Raw genomic sequence first — 21,967 nt, 5'->3', positions numbered from 1 at the left:
CCCCCGCGCTGGCGGTGGCGGGCGCGCGGGGCTCTGCATCTTAACGAGGGCTCCGTGAAAGCGCCTTTGTCCCCCCGCCAGCCCCATTGAAGCCTCGGCTCCGGCCGCACAATGGCCCCACTGTCCCTGTCCCCGTCCCTGTCCCCCCCCCCCGCCACGGCCACCCCCGCTCCACCCCCGCCGCACCCACCCCGCGCCCCCCTCCTCAACTGGGGGGACCCCTCCGTGGGGCTGGGGGGGGCCGCTGCCCCCCCAAATCCCAGTTACCCCAGTGCGGAGCAGCCCCGCGCCCCAGTTTGGGGGCGGGGGGGGGGAGGGGGGGGTGCGGCTGGCGGGGCGCCCGGTCACGCCTGGCACCGCCGTGGCGTGGGAACGGTGCCCGCGCCGCCGGTGCCAGCGGGACGCGGGGAACGGGGACGCGTCCCTGGGGCCCCCCCCCCACCCACCACCAGTCCTCCTGCACCCCCCCATGTAGGGCCGGGCCTCTGCGGTGACCCCCAAAGTGACCAGAACCCCCCGAGGGGAAACTGAGGCACGGAGTGGGGGGGGGTGTCGGGGGTGGGGTTAATGGGTAACCGGTTGTGCCGCGGGCACCGGGCACCGGGAACAAGCTGCGGCTTGTCCCGAGCCGTGTCCGGCCACCAGAGCACGGCCGGGGGGCACGCGGGGCCCTCGGAGGGGGCGGGGACCCCAAAAACGGGGCAGGGGGTGGGGAGGACAAAAAAAGGGGGGTGGGGGGAGGAAAGGGGGGGGGGGTCAGGAACCTAAAGGAGGGGGGAGGGCCCAAAAGAGGGGGGTCGGGACCACCCTAGATGGGGACAGGGGTGTGCAGAGACCCCGAAAGCAGGGGGATGGGGACACGGTGGCTTTGGGGACATGGGGGGGCCTTTGGGGGGCACAGTGACTTCAGGGACATGGGAGGCCCTGGGCACCCCAGGAACCTGAGGACATGGTGTGGCTTTGGGGACAGCTGGTGGCTCTGGCGACATGGGGGGCTCTGGGGACCCCCCAGCAGCTCCAGGACAGGCGGTGGCATTGGGGACACAGCGGCTCTTGGGGGACATGGGGGGGCTCTGGGGACATGAGGGGTGCTGGGGACCCTCAGCAGCTCCAGGACACATGGTGGCTTTGGGGACACAGTGGCTCCGTGGGGACACGGTGGCTCCAGGGACCCCCAAGAGCCCATCTGGGAAGGAGCAGCTCCGTGTCCCCTCTTTGGGGACACCGATGTCCCCTCTGCCCCGGGTGCCACCGTCCCTTCCAGGACATTTCCCTGGCGCAGCCAGGACAGTGGCAGTGCCACTCGTGTCCCCCAGCCTTGGCCGGCACGGGGACATGGGGCTCCAAGGAGACCCCCCGTGGTGCCACCACCTCCCCGTGTCCCCGTGTCCCCGTGTCCCCAGCACGCTGCCCTTCCGCGGCGGAAACGATGGCGGGGCCAGGGGCTGGCGGGGGCTGAAAGGGCCTTTTTTGGGATGGGGACACCGGGACACGGGGACACGGGGACACCGGGGAGGCGCCTGGCGCTGCCCCCGGCCATTTGTCCCTGTCACCTCCCATTCATCCCCTTCCTCTTCCTCCCGGACGCCTGGGACACTTCCGCGGCCACCGGAGCTGCCAGGGGACAGCGGGGGACACGGGGGGGACACGGGGGGATTTGGGATTGGGGGGGGCACGTGGAGGGATGGAGGGACATGGGGATGGACAGAGGGATGGACAGAGGGATGAGCAGAGGGACATGGGGACGGACAGAGGAAAATGGGGATGGACAGGGGGATACGAGGATGGACAGTGGGACAGGGCATGGACAGAGGGACAGAGGGATGGACAGAGGGACATGGGAATGGACAGAGAGATGGACAGAGGGAAATGAACACAGAGGGATACGAGGATGGACAGTGGGACGGGGCATGGACAGAGGGAGATGGGGATGCAGAGCTACAGGGACCCCCCCGGTTCCCCCCTGATGTGATCCTCCACCTGTCCCTCACCTGTCCCTGTGTCCCCCTTGATGACCCCCCCCACCTGTCCCTCACCTGTTCCCATGTCCCTGCAGATGCCCCCACCTGTCCCTCCCCTGTCCCTCACATGTCCCCACAGATGATGTTCTCCACCTGTCCCTCATGTGTCCCCCGTGTCACATTTGATCACCGCTCCACCTGTCCCTCACCTGTCCCTGTGTCCCCACAAATGCCCCTCTCCACCTGTCCCTCCCCTGTCCCTCACCTGCCCCTCACATGTCCCCCGCCTGTCCCTCATGTGTCCCCACAGATGACCTCCTCCATGTGTCCCCCACCTGTCCCCTGCCTGTCCCCTGCCTGTCCCTCACCTGTCCCTCACCTGTCCCCGCAGATGACGTCCTCCACCAAGGTGTACTACAGCCAGACCACGCAGACCGACAGCCGCCCGCTGATGGGGCCGGGGCTGCGGCGGCGCCGCGTGCTGACCAAGGACGGCCGCAGCAACGTGCGCATGGAGCACATCTCGGACAAGCGCTTCCTGTACCTCAAGGACCTGTGGACCACCTTCATCGACCTCCAGTGGCGCTACAAGCTCCTGCTCTTCTCCGCCACCTTCGCCGGCACCTGGTTCGCCTTCGGCGTGGTCTGGTACCTGGTGGCCGCGGCGCACGGCGACCTGCTGGAGTTCGAGCCGCCCGCCAACCACACGCCGTGCGTGATGCAGGTGCACACGCTGACCGGCGCCTTCCTCTTCTCCCTCGAGTCGCAGACCACCATCGGCTACGGCTTCCGCTACATCAGCGAGGAGTGCCCGCTGGCCATCGTGCTGCTCATCACCCAGCTGGTGCTGACCACCATCCTGGAGATCTTCATCACCGGCACCTTCCTGGCCAAGATCGCGCGGCCCAAGAAGCGCGCCGAGACCATCAAGTTCAGCCAGAACGCGGTGGTGGCGCAGCACGACGGCAAGACCTGCCTGATGATCCGCGTGGCCAACATGAGGAAGAGCCTCCTGATCGGCTGCCAGGTCACCGGGAAGCTGCTGCAGACCCACCTCACCAAGGAGGGCGAGAGCGTCCGGCTCAACCAGCTCAACGTGGACTTCCAGGTGGACACGTCCTCGGACAGCCCCTTCCTCATCCTGCCGCTGACCTTCTACCACGTGGTGGACGAGGCCAGCCCGCTGCGGGACGTGTCCCTGCGCTCGGGGGACGGCGACTTCGAGCTGGTGGTCATCCTCAGCGGCACCGTGGAGTCGACGAGCGCCACGTGCCAGGTGCGCACGTCCTACCTGCCCGAGGAGATCCTGTGGGGCTACGAGTTCACGCCGGCCATCTCGCTGTCGGCCAGCGGCAAGTACGTGGCCGACTTCAGCCTCTTCGACCGCGTGGTCAAGGTGGCGGCGCCCTGCTGTCACCACGAGGCCGTGCGGTTCGGGGACCCCGAGAAGGTCAAGCTGGAGGAGTCGCTGCGGGAGGCGGAGCGGGACGGGGAGGGGGCCCCGCTCAGCGTCCGCATCAGCAACGTCTGAGGGGGGACGGAGAGGTGACGTCGGCACCGGGGTGACGTCGGCACCGGGGTGGCGCCGGGGCGAGGGTGGCACCGGCCCCGAGGTGGCACCGGAGCAAGGGGGTGGCGGCGGATGGTGGAGGTGTCGCCGTGTCTGGAGGTACCGCCAGGTTCAAGGGGATGCCAACATCTGGGGGTGCCACCAGGCCCAAAGGGACACCGACATCTGGGGGTGCCACCAACATCTGGGGGTGTCACCAGGCCCAAAGAGACACCAACAACTGAGGGTGCCACCAACATCTGGGGGTGCCACCAACATCTGGAGGTGTCACCAGGCCCAAAGGGACAGCAACATCTGGGGGTGCCACCAGCCCCAAAGGGATGCCAACATGTAGGGGTGCCACCAACATCTGGGGTGCCACCAGCCCCAAAGGGACAGCAACATCTGGGCGTGTCACCAGCCCCAGATAGACACCAACAACTGGGAGTGTCACCAGCGCTGGAGATGCCACCAGCCCTGGAGATGTCACCAATGCCTGGAGATGCCACCAGCCCCAGAGTGTCACCAAGCCTGGAAGTGTTGCCAGGTTTGGAGTTTTCACCAGTTTCAATGGGACACCAAGGTCTGGAGGTGCCACCAGCCCCAGAACTGCCACCAGCCTCTGGAGGTGTCACCAGCCCTGGTGGTGTCACCAGTCCTTGGAGATGTCACCAACATCTGGAGGTGCCACCAGCCCCAGAGTGACACCGGTGTCTGGAGGCATCACCAGAGCTTGAAGGTGACACCAGAGCCTGGAGGTGCCACCAGCCTTGAGGTGACACCAACATCTGGGGGTGACACCAGCCCTGAGGTGACACCAATCCCAAGATGCCACCAATGCCTGGAGGTGCTACCAGGTCCTGAAGGTACCACCAGCCCCAAAGTGTCACCAACACCTGGAAATGCCACCAATGCCTGGACGTGTCGCTAACCACTGGAGGTACCACCAACATCTGGAAGTGCCACCAGCCCCAAAGTGTCACCAACGCCCAGAAGAGCCACCAGCCAAGATTCCACCAATGCCTGGAAGTGTCACTAAGCCCTGGAAGTGCCACCATCTGGAGGTGTCACCAAGCCCTTGAGGTGACACCAGCCTCAAAGTGCCACCAACCCCTGGAGATGCCACCATGCCTGAAGGTGCCACCAATCCCAAAGTGCCACCAATGCCTGAAAGTGCCACCAACCCCTGGAGATGCCACCAAGCCCTGGAGGTGCCACGAGCCCTAAGATGGCACCACTCCCTGGAGGTGACACCAGTCCCTGGTGCCCCAAAGTGCCACCAACCCCTGGAGGTGACACCAGCCCCGAAGTGCCACCAATGCCTAGAAATGCCACCAAGCCCTGGAGGTGCCACCAGCCCCCAGGGCGCTGCTGCTCCCCACCCTGCCAGGGGAAACTGAGGCAGGAGACCCTCCCAACACCCCCCCCCAAGCGCTGGACCCCCCTCCCGTGTCCCCCCCCCCCCCCCCCACTCCGGGCAGTGTCGGGGGGTCCCCCCGGGGTGTCACCGATAATCGGCCACCGTGTCCCCTCCCCTCCCCTGGGCCGGGGTCCCCTCGCCCCCCGCCCGTCGCTGCTGCTTAACGTAGACCCCGCAATTAACGCGGCCCCCCCGCGCCGGGGCAATTAGTGCCACTAATTAAAGGTGTCGGTAATGAGGAAGGAGCGGGACCCCCCCCCCGGGACCCCCCAAAGCCGCCCCTCCCCCCCCCCCCCGGGGGGGGCCCGAGCTCGGTTTGGGGGCGGGGGGGGGGAGGGGCAGGAGTTCAATAAAGGTGACGTCGATGGTGGGGGGTGTCCCCAGTGTCCCCACAGCGTCCCCCGATGTCCCCCCAACCCGCAGAGACCCCCCCCAATGTCCCCTGGGGTCCCAAATGTCCCCCCGGGGGTTCCCCGATGTCCCCCAGGGTCCTCCAATGTCCCCATGGTGACCCCCGATGTCCCCTCTGCCCCAGGGACCCCCCCAATGTCCCCAGGGGTCCTAAATGCCCCCCAAAGTGTCCCCCAGTGTCACCAGAGACCCCCCCCAGTGTCCCTCAGGGTCTCCTCCAGCCCCCAGGGTCACCCCACAATGTCCCCTGGATGTCCCCAGTATCTTCCCAATGTCCCCAGTGACTCCCCAGTGTCCCCTCAATGTCCCCAGAGACCCCCGCAGTGTCCCCATGGCACCCCCAGTGTCCCCAGGGAACCCCCAGTGTGCCAAGGGACCCACTCAATGTCCCCAAGTGTCCCCAGGGACCCCCTCGAAATGTCCCCCAGGGTGCTGGCATCCTCCATGTCCCCAGGGACCTCCCAATGTCCCTTTAATGTCCCCAGAGACCCCCCCAGTGTCCCCCCAGTGTCCCCCCAGTGTCCCCACCAGTGTCACCAGGCCAGGTAAAGGACACAGGTTTATTTCCAGTACCCCCCCCACGCTCCCAGTACGGGGGGGGGCCACTGGGACCAGTGGGACACGTGTCCCCAGGTGGTGGCACCCGCCCCACCCCCTCCCGGAGCCCCCCGGGGACAGAGAGGGGACAAGGGGGGACAATGGGGGGGGGGACAAGGGGGGAATGGGAGGGGACAGTGAGGGGGACAAGAGGGGACAAAGAGGGGACACAGAGGGGACACAGGGACCCCCCAGCCCCCCAAGCTCCAGAGGCAGCGGCGGCGAAGGCACCGGTGAGGCTTTAAAAAAAACGCGTCGAAAATCCCATGGGAATTCCCAAAATCCCGCTGGAATTCCCAAAATCCTGCTGGAATTCCCCAAAATCCCGCTGGAATTCCCGAAATCCTGCTGGATTCCCAAAATTTCCATGGAATTCCCAAAATCCCGCTGGAATTCCCCAAAATCCCGCTGGAATTCCCAAAATCCTGCTGGATTCCCAAAATTTCCATGGAATTCCCAAAATCCTGCCGGATTCCCAAAATTCCACAGAACTCCTAAAATCCTATGGGATTCCCAAAATCTTGCTGGAATTCCCAAAATCCGTCGGAATTCCGGGAATTGGGAAAAAGTGTCCGGGGGGGCGGAGGCGACTTCACACCAGGAACGAGGAGGTTTGCTTGAACTCGCCCTGCGGGGACACGGGGACAGCCATGGGGACAGGGACAGGGATGGGGACGGGGACAGACATGGGGACATCGATGGGGACACGGGGACAGCCATGGGGACAGGGACAGACATGGGGACATCGATGGGGACACGGGGACAGCCATGGGGACAGGGACAGGGATGGGGACGGGGACAGACATGGGGACATCGATGGGGACAGACATGGGGACAGGGACAGACATGGGGACATCGATGGGGACACGGGGACAGCCATGGGGACAGGGACAGCCATGGGGACAGGGACAGCCATGGGGACAGGGACAGCATTGGGGACAGGGACAGGGACAGCCATGGGGACAGGGACAGCCATGGGGACAGGGACAGCCATGGGGACAGGGACAGGGACAGGGATGGGGACAGGGACAGGGATGGGGACAGGGACAGACATGGGGACATCGATGGGGACGGGGACAGCCATGGGGACAGGGACAGGGATGGGGACAGGGACAGGGACAGACATGGGGACAGGGACAGCATTGGGGACAGGGACAGGGACAGCCATGGGGACAGACATGGGGACAGGGACAGGGACAGCCATGGGGACAGGGACAGGGATGGGGACAGGGACAGCCATGGGGACATCGATGGGGACAGGGACAGACATGGGGACAGGGACAGGGATGGGGACAGACATGGGGACAGGGACAGACATGGGGACATCGATGGGGACAGACATGGGGACAGGGACAGACATGGGGACAGGGACGGGGACAGACATGGGGACATCGATGGGGACAGACATGGGGACAGGGACAAGGACGGCCATGGGGACAGGGATGGGGACAGGGACAAGGACCAGGACAGACATGGGGACATCGATGAAGACAATGATGGGGACAGGGACAGCAATGGGGACAATGATGGGGACAGGGACGGGAACAAGGACCAGGACAGACATGGGGACAGCCATGGGGACAGGGACATTGATGGGGACACAGGGACAGGACAGTGACAGGGATGGGACAGTGACAGGACCATTAAAGGGGACACCAGGGACAATAACGGGACACTAATGGGGACATCAATGGGGACATCAATGGGGACAGGGAGCCCCATGAGCCCCCTCCCTCCACCACCATCCCCGGGGACACTGGGGACATTAACAGGGACACGGTGACACCAATGGGGACACGGGGACATCACTGGGGACATGGGGACACCAATGGTGACACCAATGGGGACACGGTGACATCACTGGGGACATGAGAACACCACTGGGGACATGGGGACACCAATGGTGACACAAATGGGGACACGGTGACATCACTGGGGACATGAGAACACCACTGGGGACATGGGGACACCAATGGTGACACCAATGGGGACACGGGGACATCACTGGGGACATGGGGACACCAATGGTGACACAAATGGGGACACGGGGACATCACTGGGGACATGGGAACATCAACAGGGACATTACTGGGGACACAGGGACATCACTGGGGACACGGTGACACCAATGGGGACACGGGGACATCACTGGGGACATGAGAACACCACTGGGGACATGGGGACACCAATGGTGACACAAATGGGGACACGGGGACATCACTGGGGACACGGGGACATCACTGGGGACATGGGGACACCAATGGTGACACAAATGGGGACACGGGGACATCACTGGGGACATGGGGACATCACTGGGGACATGGGGACACCAATGGTGACACAAATGGGGACACGGGGACATCACTGGGGACATGGGAACATCAATAGGGACATTACTGGGGACACAGGGACATCACTGGGGACACGGTGACACCAATGGGGACACGGGGACATCACTGGGGACATCACAGGTGACACCATCACCCACCCCCCCACCCCCCAGGACCCTCCTGCCAAGGGACACTGGGGACACCGGGGTGTCCCCGTGCCACTGGGGTGTCCCCGCCAGGGCGGTGGCAGGTGCCGGTGTCCCCACGGTGTCCCCACGGTGTCCCCACGGTGTCCCCACGTCCTCACCTCGCTGCGCCGCGAGGGCTGGCTGTAAATCACCTTCTTCCCGCCGGCACTGCGGGAAAACCGGGAAGTTTGGGGATGTGCCACCCCCCCCGTGTCCCCTCTGTCCCCACCAGGGGACACCCAAGGGACCGGGGTGACACCGGGGTGACACCGGGGTGACACCGAGGTGACATCGGGGGGGTGGGGTCACCAGGAGGAGGAGGTGGCTCCGGTGTCACTCACTCGGTTTTTTCTGGAAAAAAGGGAAAGGACGGGGTCAGGGAGGGGGGGGGGACGCGGGGGGGACATTGCTGGGACACGGGGACACCGTGGGGACACACCCAGGGACACGGGGCCACTCCCAGGCCACCCCAGACTGTTCCCAGTCCCCTCCAGTCCATCCCAGTCCATCCCAGTCCATCCCAGTCCATTCCCAGTCCATTCCCAGTACATCCCAGTCCCTCCCAGTCCCTCCCAGTCCCTCCCAGTCCATTCCCAGTACATCCCAGTCCCCCCCAGCCCCTCCCAGTCCATCCCAGATCATTCCCAGTACACCCCAGTCCATTCCCAGTACACCCCAGTCCATTCCCAGTACATCCCAGTCCATTCCCAGTACACCCCAGTCCATTCCCAGTACATCCCAGTCCATTCCCAGTACACCCCAGTCCATTCCCAGTACATCCCGGTCCATCCCAGTCCATTCCCAGTCCCTCCCAGTCCATCTCAGTCCATCCCCAGTCCCTCACAGTACATCCCAGTCCATCCCAGTCCATCCCAGTCCCTCCCAGTCCATCTCAGTCCATCCCCAGTCCCTCACAGTACATCCCAGTCCATCCCAGTCCATCCCAGTCCCTCCCAGTCCATTCCCAGTCCCTCCCAGTCCATCCTAGTTCCCTCTCAGTCCCTCCCAATCCATCCCAGCCCCTCCCAGTCCATTCCCAGTCCATTCCCAGCCCCTCCCAGTCCCTCCCAGTCACTCACTGCCGAAGTAGCCGCGCCTGTGGGCGAACCAGATGCCGAGCGCGGCGAGCGCCAGGAGCAGCAGCAGCAGCACCACGGCGGCCACGATGCCGCCCACGTTCACCTCGCCTGCGGGACACGGAGCGGGGATCGGGGGATCCCGCGGGATCGGGGGGATCGGGAGGGATTTGGGAATCCCATGGGATCGGGGGGATTGGGAGGGATTTGGGAACCCCATGGGATCGGGGGATCCCGCGGGATCGGGGGGATCGGGAGAGATTTGGGAACCCCATGGGATCGGGGGATCCCACGGGATCGGGGGGATCGGGAGGGATTTGGGAACCCCATGGGATCGGGGGGATCGGGAGGGATTTGGGAACCCCATGGGATCGGGGGATCCCGCGGGATCGGGGGGATCGGGAGGGATTTGGGAACTCCATGGGATCGGGGGGATTGGGAGGGATTTGGGAACCCCATGGGATCGGGGGATCCCGCGGGATCGGGGGGATCGGGAGGGATTTGGGAACCCCATGGGATCGGGGGATCCCGCGGGATCGGGGGGATCGGGAGGGATTTGGGAATCCCATGGGATCGGGGGGATTGGGAGGGATTTGGGAACCCCATGGGATCGGGGATCCCGCGGGATCGGGGGGATCGGGAGAGATTTGGGAACCCCATGGGATCGGGGGATCCCGCGGGATCGGGGGGATCGGGAGGGATTTGGGAACCCCATGGGATCGGGGGATCCCGCGGGATCGGGGGGATCGGGAGGGATTTGGGAACCCCATGGGATCGGGGGATCCCGCGGGATCGGGGGGATCGGGAGGGATTTGGGAACCCCATGGGATCGGGGGATCCCACGGGATCGGGGGGATCGGGAGGGATTTGGGAATCCCATGGGATCGGGGGGATTGGGAGGGATTTGGGAACCCCATGGGATCGGGGGATCCCGCGGGATCGGGGGGATCGGGAGAGATTTGGGAACCCCATGGGATCGGGGGATCCCACGGGATCGGGGGGATCGGGAGGGATTTGGGAACCCCATGGGATCGGGGGATCCCACGGGATCGGGGGGATCGGGAGAGATTTGGGAACCCCATGGGATCGGGGGGATCGGGAGGGATTTGGGAACCCCATGGGATCGGGGGATCCCGCAGGATTGGGGAGAATCCCACAGGATCAATGCTGGGACTGGAAGGGATCCCACAGGATCAAGGGATCCCATGGGTCTGGGGGGATCCCATTGGATCAGGGGATCCCAAGGGATTGGCAGGGATGCAATGGGATCTGGGGGATTGGGAGGGATCAGCGGGGATCCCATGGGATCAGGGAATCCCACAGGATGGGAGGGATCCCACAAGATCGGGGGGATCCCACAGGATTAGGAGGATCCAATGGGATGTGGGGGATCCCAGCACCGACAGGGGGGATTTTGGGGTGCCCAGCTCCAAATAAGGCTGGGATTGGGGTTGGATCCACCTGGATCCCGACAGGGAGCGGATCCCGGCGGGAATTCCAGGATTCCCCCCTCCCATTCCCTGTGGGATCCCTCCTCATTCCCCCATTCCCGCTATCCCGGGGCTCATTAACATAATTAATGGGGTGGGGGCTGCTCCAAAGGCCAGCAGGGCCTGGAAAAGGGGTGGGAGAGGCGGGAATGGGATTGGGCTGGGGATCGGGATTGGGATCAGGACTGGGGATGGAGATTGGGATTGGGAATTGGGAATAAGGACCAGAATTGGGATTGGGATCAGGATTGGGATCGAGAACAGGATTGCAATCAGGACTGGGATTGGGATCAGGATGAGGATCAGGATTGGGATCAGGACTGGGATCGGGATTGGGATGGGGATTGGGAATAAGGACCAGAACTGGGATTGGGATCAGGATTGGGATCGGGATGAGGATTGGGATGGGGATTGGGATCAGGACTGGGATCAGGATGGGGATTGGGATGGGGATTGGGAATTGGGATGGGGATTGGGATCAGGATGGGAATGGGGATTGGGATTGAGATTGGGAATAAGGACCAGAATTGGGATTGGGATCAGGCTGGGGATCAGGATGAGGATCAGGATTGGGATCAGGACTGGGATCGGGATGGGGATTGGGAATAAGGACCAGAATTGGGATTGGGATCAGGATGGGGATCAGGATTGGGATCGGGATGGGGATTGGGATGGGGATTGGGATGAGGACTGGGATCGGGATGGGGATTGGGATCAGGACTGAGATCGAGATCAGAATTGGGATTGGGATCGGGATTGGGATGAGGACTGGGATCGGGATCAGAATTGGGATTGGGATCAGGATTGGGATCAGGACTGGGAATCGGGATCAGAATTGGGATTGGGATCGGGATGAGGATTGGGATGGGGATTGGGATGAGGACTGGGATCGGGATGGGGATTGGGATCAGGACTGGGATCAAGATCAGAATTGGGATTGGGATGGGGATTGGGATCAGGACTGGGATCGAGATCAGAATTGGGATTGGGATGGGGATTGGGATCGGGATGAGGATCGGGATGGGGATCGGGATCAGGACTGGGATCGGGCTCGCTCCTTACTGGCTTCCATGCGGAAGACGTCGGATTTCTGGGGGCTGCCCACGTTGTTGGAGGCCTCGCAGTGATAATCGCCCGTGTCCCAGCCCCCCACGGGCTCAAAGATCTGCAACGGGCAGGGATCAGGGAAAAGGGGAAAAACGGGGAAAATGGGGGGGGGAAATGGGGGGAAATTTGGGAAAATGGGGGGAAATAAGGGGAAATGGGGAGAAAATGGGGGGAAATGGGGGCAGGAAAAGAGAGAAAATGAGAGGAAAATGGGAAAAGGGGGAAAGAGAGAGGAAAAGAGGGGAAAGGGACAGGAAAAGGAGAGAAAAACTGGGAAAAGGACAGGGAAATGTGAAAGAGAGAGGGAGAAGGGCAGGAAAAGGGGGAAAAGGGGGAAAAGGAGATGGACAGGAAAAGGGGAGGAAAACAGGGAAAAGGATGGGAAAAGGTGAGAGAAAACGACAGAAAAAGGGGAGAACAGGGAAAAGGGCAGGAAAAGGGGAGGAAAACATGAAAAAGGGATAGGAAAAGGGGAAATGGGCAGGAAAAGGGGAAAAGGAGAGGGAGAAGGGCAGGAAAAGGGGAAAGGATAGGGAAAATGACAGGAAAAGGGGAAATGGAGAGGAAAACAGGGAATAGGACAGGAAAAGGGGGGAAGAAAGAGGAAAACAGGGCAAGGGAGATGAGAACAGGGAAAAGGACAGGAAAATGGAGAAAAAGAGAGGAAAACAGGGAAAAAGGGCAGGAAAAGGGGGAAAAAGGAGGAAAACAGGGAAAAGGGGCAGGAGAACAGGGAAAAGGGGCAGGAGAACAGGGAAAAGGGCAGGAAAAGGGGAAATGGAGGGGGAGAGGGGCAGGAAAAGGGGCAAGAAAACAGGGAAAAGGGCAGGAAAAGGGGCAGGAGAACAGGGAAAAGGGGTAGGAAAACAGGGAAAAGCTCAGGAAAAGGGGCAGGAAAACAGGGAAAAGCTCAGGAAAAGGGGCAGGAGAACAGGGAAAAGCTCAGGAAAAGGGGCAGGAGAACAGGGAAAAGGCAGGAAAAGGGGAAATGGAGGGAGAGGGGCAGGAAAAGGGGCAGGAGAACAGGGAAAAAGGGCAGGAAAAGGGGCAGGAGAACAGGGAAAAGGGCAGGAAAAGGGGCAGGAGAACAGGGAAAAGGCAGGAAAAGGGGAAATGGAGGGAGAGGGGCAGGAAAAGGGGCAGGAGAACAGGGAAAAGCTCAGGAAAAGGGGCAGGAGAACAGGGAAAAGGGCAGGAAAAGGGGCAGGAGAACAGGGAAAAGGCAGGAAAAGGGGCAGGAGAACAGGGAAAAGCTCAGGAAAAGGGGCAGGAGAACAGGGAAAAGGCAGGAAAGGGGAAATGGAGGGAGAGGGGCAGGAAAAGGGGCAGGAGAACAGGGAAAAGGCAGGAAAGGGGAAATGGAGGGAGAGGGGCAGACAGGCCCCGGCACTGACCAGCTCCCCCGTGCGCGGGTCCAGGCTGTAGGAGGAGTTGCGGAAGGCGGGGCTGGATTTGGGGTCCGGGGGCAGCTCGGTGCCGTCCTTGTACCAGCGGAAGGTGGGCGGCGGCGAGCCCTGGCCCTCGGAGCAGCGCAGCACGGCCCGGGCACCCACCGTGGCAGAGCTGGGCACGTGCGCCAGCGGCTTCCCCGGGGCACTGCGGACACACGGGGGCACCGGGACGGTGACGGAGCCACCCCGGGGACAGGACAGGGACAGGGACGGTGACATCACCGTGACACGGGACAGGGACGGTGATGGCACCGCCCGGAGTCACTGTGACACGGGACAGGGACTGGCACTGCCCAGAGCCACCCCAGGGACAGGACAGGGACAGGGACTGGCACTGCCCAGAGCCACCACAGGGACAGGACAGGGACAGGGACTGGCACTGCCCAGAGCCACCACAGGGACAGGACAGGGACAGGGACTGGCACTGCCCAGAGCCACCCCAGGGACAGGACAGGGACAGGGACTGGCACTGCCCAGAGCCACCACAGGGACAGGACAGGGACAGGGACAGTGATGGCACTGCCCAGAGCCACCCCAGGGACAGGACAGGACAGGGACAGGGACGGTGACATCACCATGACACGGGACAGGGACAGTGATGGCACCGCCCGGAGTCACTGTGACACGGGACAGGGACTGGCACCGCCGGAGCCACCCCGGGGACAGGACAGGGACAGGGACTGGCACTGCACAGAGCCACCACAGGGACAGGGACAGTGATGGCACTGCCCAGAGCCACCCCGGGGACAGGACAGGGACAGGGACAGTGATTGGCACCGCCGGAGCCACCCCGGGGACAGTGACAGTGATGGCACTGCCCGGAGTCACTGTGACACAGGACAGGGACAGCAGCAGCTGGAGTCACCCCGGGGACAGGGACAGCATCCCCCAGAGCCACCCCAGGGACAGGGACAGTGACAGTGATGGCACCACCCACAGCCATCACAGGGACAGGACAGGGACAGTGATGGCACCGCCAGAGCCACCACAGGGACAGTGACAGCATCCCCCAGAGCCACCCCAGGGATGGGGACAGTGATGGCACTGCCGGAGCCACCACAGGGACAGGACAGGGACAGTGCCTGGCACCACCTGGAGTCACCCCGGGGACAGGGACAGTGACAGCACCACTCAGACAGCATCACTCAGTGACACAGGACAGGGGCAGTGACAGTGACCAGCACTGCCCAGAGCCACCCCAGGGACAGGGACAATGACAACACCACCCCGAGTCACCATGGGGACAGGGCAGGGACAGGGACAGGGACAGTGACAGCACCCCCCGGAGCCACCCAGACACAGGACAGGGACTGGGACAAGACCAGGGACCAGGGATGGGTGACAAGGACGTGGCCAGGTCAAAGACAGGAATGGGGACAGGGGACGAGGCCGAGGTTGGGGACAGGGTGGCCTCACCTTGGACGATGAGGTTGACCTCGGACTTGGCGATGTGGCTGCCATCGGCCACCACCTCGCAGATGTACTTCCCGCTGTCCTCCCGCGTCACCGAGCGGAACCGGATGGACGTGGGCGAGAACTGGACACGGTCCTGGTACGGCTCTGGGGGACACCGGGCTGGGACACCCAGGGGACACCCAGGGGACACCCAGGGGACACCCCACAGCCCCTCAGGGACACCCCAGTACGGCTCTGGGTGACACCGAGCTGGGACACCGGGGTGACACCCCCATGGCCCCACAGGGACACCGCACAGCCCCTCAGGGACACCCTGGTACGGCTCTGGGGGACACCCAGGGGACACCCAGGGGACCCCCCATGGCCCCACAGGGACACCCCAGTGTCCCCCCCAGTGCAGCTCTGCGGGACACAAGGCTGGGACCCCACAGTGACACCTCTGTGGCCCCACAACGTCCCCGTGGGTTCATGGACACCCCCAATGGCCCCATGGGGACACCCCCAGTGTCCCCATAGGGATCCCCCAAATGTCCCCACAGGGCTCCTCCAATGTCCCCTGGTGTCCCCTGTATCCCCAGTGCCTCCAGTGTCCCCTGGTGTCCCCGAAATCCCTGATGTCCCTAATGTCCCCAATGTCCCCAGCGTCCCCAATGTCCCCAGTGTCCTCTGGTGCCCCCACTGTCCCCGCTGTCCCCCAGTGCCCCCAGTGTCCCCGCTGTCCCCGCTGTCCCCAGTGTCCCCGCTGTCCCCGCTGTCCCCAGTGTCCCTGCTGTCCCCAGTGTCCCTGCTGTCCCCCAGTGTCCCCGCTGTCCCCGCTGTCCCCAAAGTCCTCAGTGTCCCTGCTGTCCCCCAGTGTCCCCAGTGTCCCCACTGTCCCCAGTGTCCCCGCTGTCCCCGCTGTCCCCAGTGTCCCCCCGCTGTCCCCACTGTCCCCCCAGTGTCCCCAGTGTCCCCAGTGTCCCCAGTGTCCCCGCTGTCCCCGCTGTCCCGGTACCTGTGAGCTCCCCCCCGTAGTAGATCAGCACCAGGGACGAGCCCCTCTGGAACTTCCACTCGATCCGGGCGCTGCCGGAGCCGGAGCGGAACGCGGCGCAGCGAACCTCCACGGCTGGGGAGGGAGCGGGGTCACGGACAGAACCGGCACCGGGACCGGACAGAACCGGCACCGGGCAGAACCGGCACCGGGACCGGACAGAACCGGCACCGGGCAGAACCGGCACCGGGCAGAACCGGCACCGGGACCGGGCAGAACCGGCACCGGGCAGAACCGGCACCGGGACCGGACAGAACCGGCACCGGGCAGAACCGGCACCGGGCAGAACCGGCACCGGGACTGGACAGAACCAGCACCGGGCAGAACCGGCACCGGGACCGGACAGAACCGGCACCGGGCAGAACCGGGTCTGGCCTGGGGTCACACAAAATTGGGATCGGGACCGGACAGAACCGGGACCGAGGTCACACAGAACCAGGACTGGGATTGGGACTAGGGTCAGCCGGAAACAGGACTGGGCTCAGCCAGAACCGGGGCTGAGGCTGGAATCAGCCAGAACCGGGACCGGGACCAGGCTCAGCCAGAACCGGGGCTGGGGCTGGCACCAGACAGAACCGGGATCAGCCAGAACTGGGAGTGGGCTCAGCCACAACCAGGATCAGTTCTGGGACCACCCAAAACCAGGATCACCCCGAACTGGGATCACCCCAAACCGACCCCCCCGAACCTCCCTGGGTGGAGCCCCCACCCCGGGTTCGGGATGGCCCCGGGGCCGCTGGCACCGGGGGGGACACCGGGGACGCCGGGGACGCTCACGTTTGTGCTCCGGCACTTCCTGGTCCTCCGAGGTCACCTGGGCTGCGGCCAGCGCGGCTGCGAGGGACAGCGGGGCCGGGAGGTCACCGGGAGCCCCGGGCACGGCCACCGGGTGCGGCCACCGGGAGCCGGAAAATCCCGTCCGGCCACCGCCCGCCCTGCCCAGCTCCTGCCCAGTCCTTTCCCACTTTCTGCCCCGTTCTCTCCCAGTTTCTGCCTGGTCTCTCCCAGTTCTCTCCCAGTTTCTGTCCCGGTCTCTGCCCAGTTTCTGCCCCGTTCTCTCCCAGTTTCTGCCCAGTTCTCTCCCAGTTTCTGCCCAGTTCCTGCCCAGTTCTCTCCCAGTTTCTTTCCCAGTTCCTGCCCAGTTCTCTCCCAGTTTCTGTCCCGGTCTCTGCCCAGTTTCTGCCCCGTTCTCTCCCAGTTTCTGCCCAGTTCTCTCCCAGTTTCTTTCCCAGTTCCTGCCCAGTTCTCTCCCAGTTTCTGTCCCGGTCTCTGCCCAGTTCCTGCCCAGTTTCACAGGAAACCGGCCGAGAATGTCGCAATTCCCCGAGCTCTGTGTGCACACGGACACGCCCATGTCCCCCCGGTGTCCCCCCGGTGTCACCCCGGTGTCACCCCGGTGTCCCCCCCGTGTCCCCCCGTGTCCCCCCCGTGTCCCATCCCCGGAGCGGGGACATCTCCGGTGCCGGGTTTGGCGCCGGTGACTCATTCCAAGCGGGAATGTCACCGGGAATGTCCCCGGGAACGCCTGGGCCGCCACCCTCCCGCGTCACCTTTGCACCGCGGGGCGCTGCCAAGCGAAACCGGCCGGGAAAATCGGGATTTAGGGGGGGAAATCGGGATTTAGGGGGGAAAAATGGGAATCTGGGGAGGGAAATCGGAATTTGGGGGGGAAAAAAATCAGGATTTGGGGGGGAATCTGGATTTGGGGGGAAACCGGGATTTAGGAGGGAAAAAATGGGGATTTGGCGGGGGGAAGTCGGGATTTTGGGGAGGGAAATTGGGATCTGGGGGGGAAATGGGGATTTTGGGGTGGGGGGGGAATCGGGATGGGATTTCAGGGTGTTTGGGGAATAAACAAAGGATGGGAAGAGCCCGTGGGAGTCTGGGATCACCCGAGTCAGGGTCTGCCAGGACCGGGTCTAAATCTGCCAGGATTGGGTAAATCCCGACCTGGTTTAGGTCCAGATCAACAGGAACCGGGTTCATCCTGCCCCGTTTTGGGTCCAAACCAGGTGGGATCAGGAAAATCCCAACCTGATCCAGGACCACATTTAGGATCGGCTTCATCCCAATCCAGTCTGGGTCCAAATAAACCGAGTTTGGGTTAATCCCGACCGGTTTTGGGTCCAAATAAACCGAGTTTGGGTTAATCCCGACCGGTTTTGGGTCCAAATAAACCGAGTTTGGGTTAATCCCGACCCGTTTTGGGTCCAAATAAACCGAGTTTGGGTTAATCCCGACGGGTTTTGGGTCCAAATAAACCGAGTTTGGGTTAATCCCGACCCGTTTTGGGTCCAAATAAACCGAGTTTGGGTTAATCCCGACCCGTTTTGGGTCCAAATAAACCGAGTTTGGGTTAATCCCGACCGGTTTTGGGTCCAAATAAACCGAGTTTGGGTTAATCCCGACCCGTTTTGGGTCCAAATAAACCGAGTTTGGGTTAATCCCGACGGGTTTTGGGTCCAAATAAACCGAGTTTGGGTTAATCCCGACCGGTTTTGGGTCCAAATAAACCGAGTTTGGGTTAATCCCGACCCGTTTTGGGTCCAAATAAACCGAGTTTGGGTTAATCCCGACGGGTTTTGGGTCCAAATAAACCGAGTTTGGGTTAATCCCGACCCGTTTTGGGTCCAAATAAACCGAGTTTGGGTTAATCCCGACGGGTTTTGGGTCCAAATAAACCGAGTTTGGGTTAATCCCGACCCGTTTTGGGTCCAAATAAACCGAGTTTGGGTTAATCCCGACCCGTTTTGGGTCCAAATAAACCGAGTTTGGGTTAATCCCGACCGGTTTTGGGTCCAAATAAACCGAGTTTGGGTTAATCCCGACCCGTTTTGGGTCCAAATAAACCGAGTTTGGGTTAATCCCGACTCAGGCCGGGTCGAGCCCAGGCGGGATCGGGTTAATCCCGGGATTGTTGAACACAATGGAGGGGACAGGAAAGCCACCCCCGCCCCCACCGCCGCTCCCGGGGCCTCCGGTCCGGATGCGCCACCGAGACCCCCCGAATTCCCGGGGCTCGGGGGTCCCGGAGCTGCCGGGCCCGGCCCATCCCGGGGCCTCCGGGAATTCGGGGGGGGGGGGGTCCCGGGGCCGCCGTTCCCCCTCGCGGTGACCCCGAACCGGGGGCTCCCGGCAGTGCCGGGATCGGGACCCGCACCCCGGGAACACAAACACCGAACCCCCCCCGCCGCCGGTACCGGCACCGACCGGGAACGCATCTGGGGGGGGGGGCGGTGCTGGGTGGCCCCATCGCCTCTCCGGTACCGGCACCGGCTCCGGTGCCCCCCCCCCCCCCACAAACCCTCGCCGGGTCCCCGAGGACCCACCGGGACCTCGACCCCCCCCTGCCCCAACCCCCTCCGGTGACGCCGGCCCGGTCCTGCCCCTCTCCCCCCCCCCGGGGTGATCCCGCTCCTTCCCCGACCCCTCCCCCGGTACCGACCCCTCCCCGCCCCCTCCCCACGTGCCCCCCGTTAACGACCCCCCCCCCGCCCTTCCCGAGCCCTCTCCGGTACCCGCCGACCCCCCCGGAGTCCTACGGGAGCTCCCCCGTTTCTCCTGCCCCGTTAACGACCCCCAGTTTCCCGACCCCCCCCGGTTTCCGGAGCCCCCTCCCCAATTCCCGCCTCTCCCCGGTTTCCCCTCCCCCCTCCCCAATTCCCCCCCGGTTCCCCGACCCCTTCCCCAATTCCGGTTTCCTCTCCCCTCTCCTCAATTCCCGCCTCTCTCCGGTTCCCGGAGCCCCCCTCCCCAATTCCCTCGCTCGTTCCCCAATTCCCCCTCCCCCCTCCGGTCCCCTCCCCCCTCCCCAATTCCCCCCCAATTCCCGGAGCCCCCTCCCAATTCCGGTTTCCCCTCCCCAATTCCCCCCCCAATTCCCGGAGCCCCTCCCCAATTCCCCCCCCCTCCTCCCCCCGGTTTCCCCTCCCCGAGCCCCCTCCCCAATTCCGGTTCCCCCCCGCGCTCACCGAGCCCCCCGAGCAGCAGCAGCAGCAGCCGGCCCGGGGGGTGCCCGTGCCGCTGTCCCCGCTGTCCCCGCTGTCCCCGCTCCGCTCCCGCCATGGCGCCGCCGCCCCGCGCCAGGTGCGCGCGCCCCGCCCCGCCCCGCCAAGCCCCGCCCCCCCAGACCACACCCACCGGCCACGCCCAGCCCCCCGCCAGGTGCCGCTGGGCCACGCCCCCTCCGCGCCTCTATTGGTTGTCGCACCTGTCGGTTTCAAAGCGGCGCTCGCCGATTGGTCGGGCAGGTGCGGCCCGCGCGGTTTGATTGGTTAAAGGGGCGGGCGTGGGGAGCGGCGGCCAATGGGAGAGCGCGCTGCAACTTCTGGCCAATGGGAGAGCGAGGGGGCGGGGCCTGGCGTTGTCGTGGTGACCGGGCGGCTTCGGCCGCCAGGGGGCGCTGGGGGCACGCGCGGGGCTCCCAGTTCGGACCAGTTCGGACCAGTTCGGACCAGTTCGGGCCAGTGACCTCCCAGTGACCCCCAGTGACCCCCAGTGACCCCCAGTGACCCCCAGTGACCCCCCAGTGACCTCCCAGTTCAAACCAGTTCAGACCAGTGACCTCCCAGTGACCTCCCAGTGACCCCCCAGTGACCTCCCAGTGACCCCCAGTGACCCCCAGTGACCCCCAGTGACCCCCAGTGACCCCCAGTGACCTCCCAGTGACCCCCAGTGACCTCCCAGTTCAAACCAGTTCAAACCAGTGACCTCCCAGTGACCCCCAGTGACCTCCCAGTGACCTCCCAGTTCAAACCAGTTCAAACCAGTGACCTCCCAGTTCGGACCAGTTCAGACCAGTGACCCCCAGTGACCTCCCAGTGACCCCCAGTGACCCCCCAGTGACCTCCCAGTTCAAACCAGTTCAGACCAGTGACCTCCCAGTGACCTCCCAGTGACCCCCAGTGACCTCCCAGGGCTCCCAGTTTGGACCAGTTCGGACCAGTGACCCCCAGTGACCCCCAGTGACCCCCAGTGACCTCCCAGTTCAAACCAGTTCAAACCAGTGACCTCCCAGTGACCTCCCAGTTCGGACCAGTTCAAACCAGTGACCTCCCAGTGACCCCCAGTGACCTCCCAGGGCTCCCAGTTCAAACCAGTTCAAACCAGTGACCTCCCAGTGACCTCCCAGTTCAAACCAGTTCAGACCAGTGACCTCCCAGTGACCTCCCAGTGACCTCCCAGTGACCTCCCAGTGACCTCCCAGTTCAAACCAGTTCAAACCAGTGACCCCCAGTGACCTCCCAGGGCTCCCAGTTTGGACCAGTTCGGACCAGTGACCCCCAGTGACCCCCCAGTGACCCCCAGTGACCCCCCCCAGTGACCCCCCAGGGCTCCCAGTTCAAACCAGTTCAGACCAGTGACCTCCCAGTTCGGACCAGTTCGGACCAGTTCAGACCAGTGACCCCTGGTGAACCCCCCCAGTGACCCCCCAGGGCTCCCAGTTCGGCCCAGTGACCTCCCAGTGGGGGGCACTGAAGGGGGGCTTTGGGGTCTCTTTGGGCTTTTCGGGGGAATTTTGGGGTCCCTGGGGGAATTTGGGAGAGTTTTGGGGTCCCTTTGGGGGTCTTAGGGGAATTTTGGGGTCCCTTTGGGGTTTTCACGGAGATTTTTGGGGTCTCTTTGGGGTCCCTTTGGTGGTTTTAGGGGAATTTTGGGGCCCTTTTCGGGGTTTCAGGGGAATTTTGGGGTCCCTTTGGGGCTTTTTGGGGTCCTTTTGGGGTTTTAAGGTCCCTTTGGGGGTTTTAGGGGATTTTTGGGGTCCCTTTAGGGTTTTCAAGGAGATTTTGGGGTCCCTGAGGGAATTCAGGAGGATTTTGGGGTCTCTTTGGGGGATTTAGGGTCCCTTTGGGGGTTTCAGGGGAATTTTGGGGTGCCTTTGGGGCTTTTAGGGGATTTTTGGGGTCCCTTTGGAGGTTTTGGGGATTTTAGGGGATTT

The 21,967-nt window shown here is 63.6% G+C and overlaps 2 protein-coding genes across 3 annotated transcripts in view; one reads left to right on the top strand and one right to left on the bottom strand.

Annotated features, from left to right (window-relative positions):
- The window catches only part of KCNJ10 (potassium inwardly rectifying channel subfamily J member 10), a 9,756-nt gene extending 4,456 nt beyond the window's left edge, over positions 1-5,300 (top strand). The window contains exons 1-2 of one of the 2 annotated variants that reach the window (XM_053967023.1): positions 476-532; positions 2,353-5,300. In XM_053967023.1, the coding sequence (XP_053822998.1) occupies positions 2,353-3,492 (1,140 nt within the window). In that variant the 5' untranslated portion in view covers positions 476-532 and the 3' untranslated portion in view covers positions 3,493-5,300. Of the gene's footprint in view, positions 1-475; positions 533-2,352 lie in introns of those variants that run through there. The other variant, XM_053967022.1, reaches the window with a different exon arrangement.
- A 587-nt stretch (positions 5,301-5,887) lies between these two features.
- F11R (F11 receptor) lies at positions 5,888-20,108 on the bottom strand. Its single transcript, XM_053967112.1, has 9 exons — positions 20,001-20,108; positions 16,807-16,863; positions 15,991-16,104; positions 14,984-15,140; positions 13,524-13,725; positions 12,085-12,187; positions 9,532-9,643; positions 8,576-8,624; positions 5,888-6,566 (listed from the first exon to the last, which is right to left on the bottom strand). Exons 1-9 carry the CDS (start codon positions 20,092-20,094, stop codon positions 6,531-6,533), a joined length of 924 nt encoding a protein of 307 aa, XP_053823087.1. The 5' UTR covers positions 20,095-20,108; the 3' UTR covers positions 5,888-6,530.
- Positions 20,109-21,967: the final 1,859 nt, after the last annotated feature.

The sequence above is a fragment of the Vidua chalybeata genome, chromosome 29 (genome assembly GCF_026979565.1).
Source record: "Vidua chalybeata isolate OUT-0048 chromosome 29, bVidCha1 merged haplotype, whole genome shotgun sequence".
In the NCBI taxonomy this organism is placed as follows: Eukaryota; Metazoa; Chordata; class Aves; order Passeriformes; family Viduidae; genus Vidua; species Vidua chalybeata.
The sequence above is the reverse complement of the archived record's forward strand: the minus strand, read 5'-3'. Positions and strand labels throughout refer to the sequence as shown.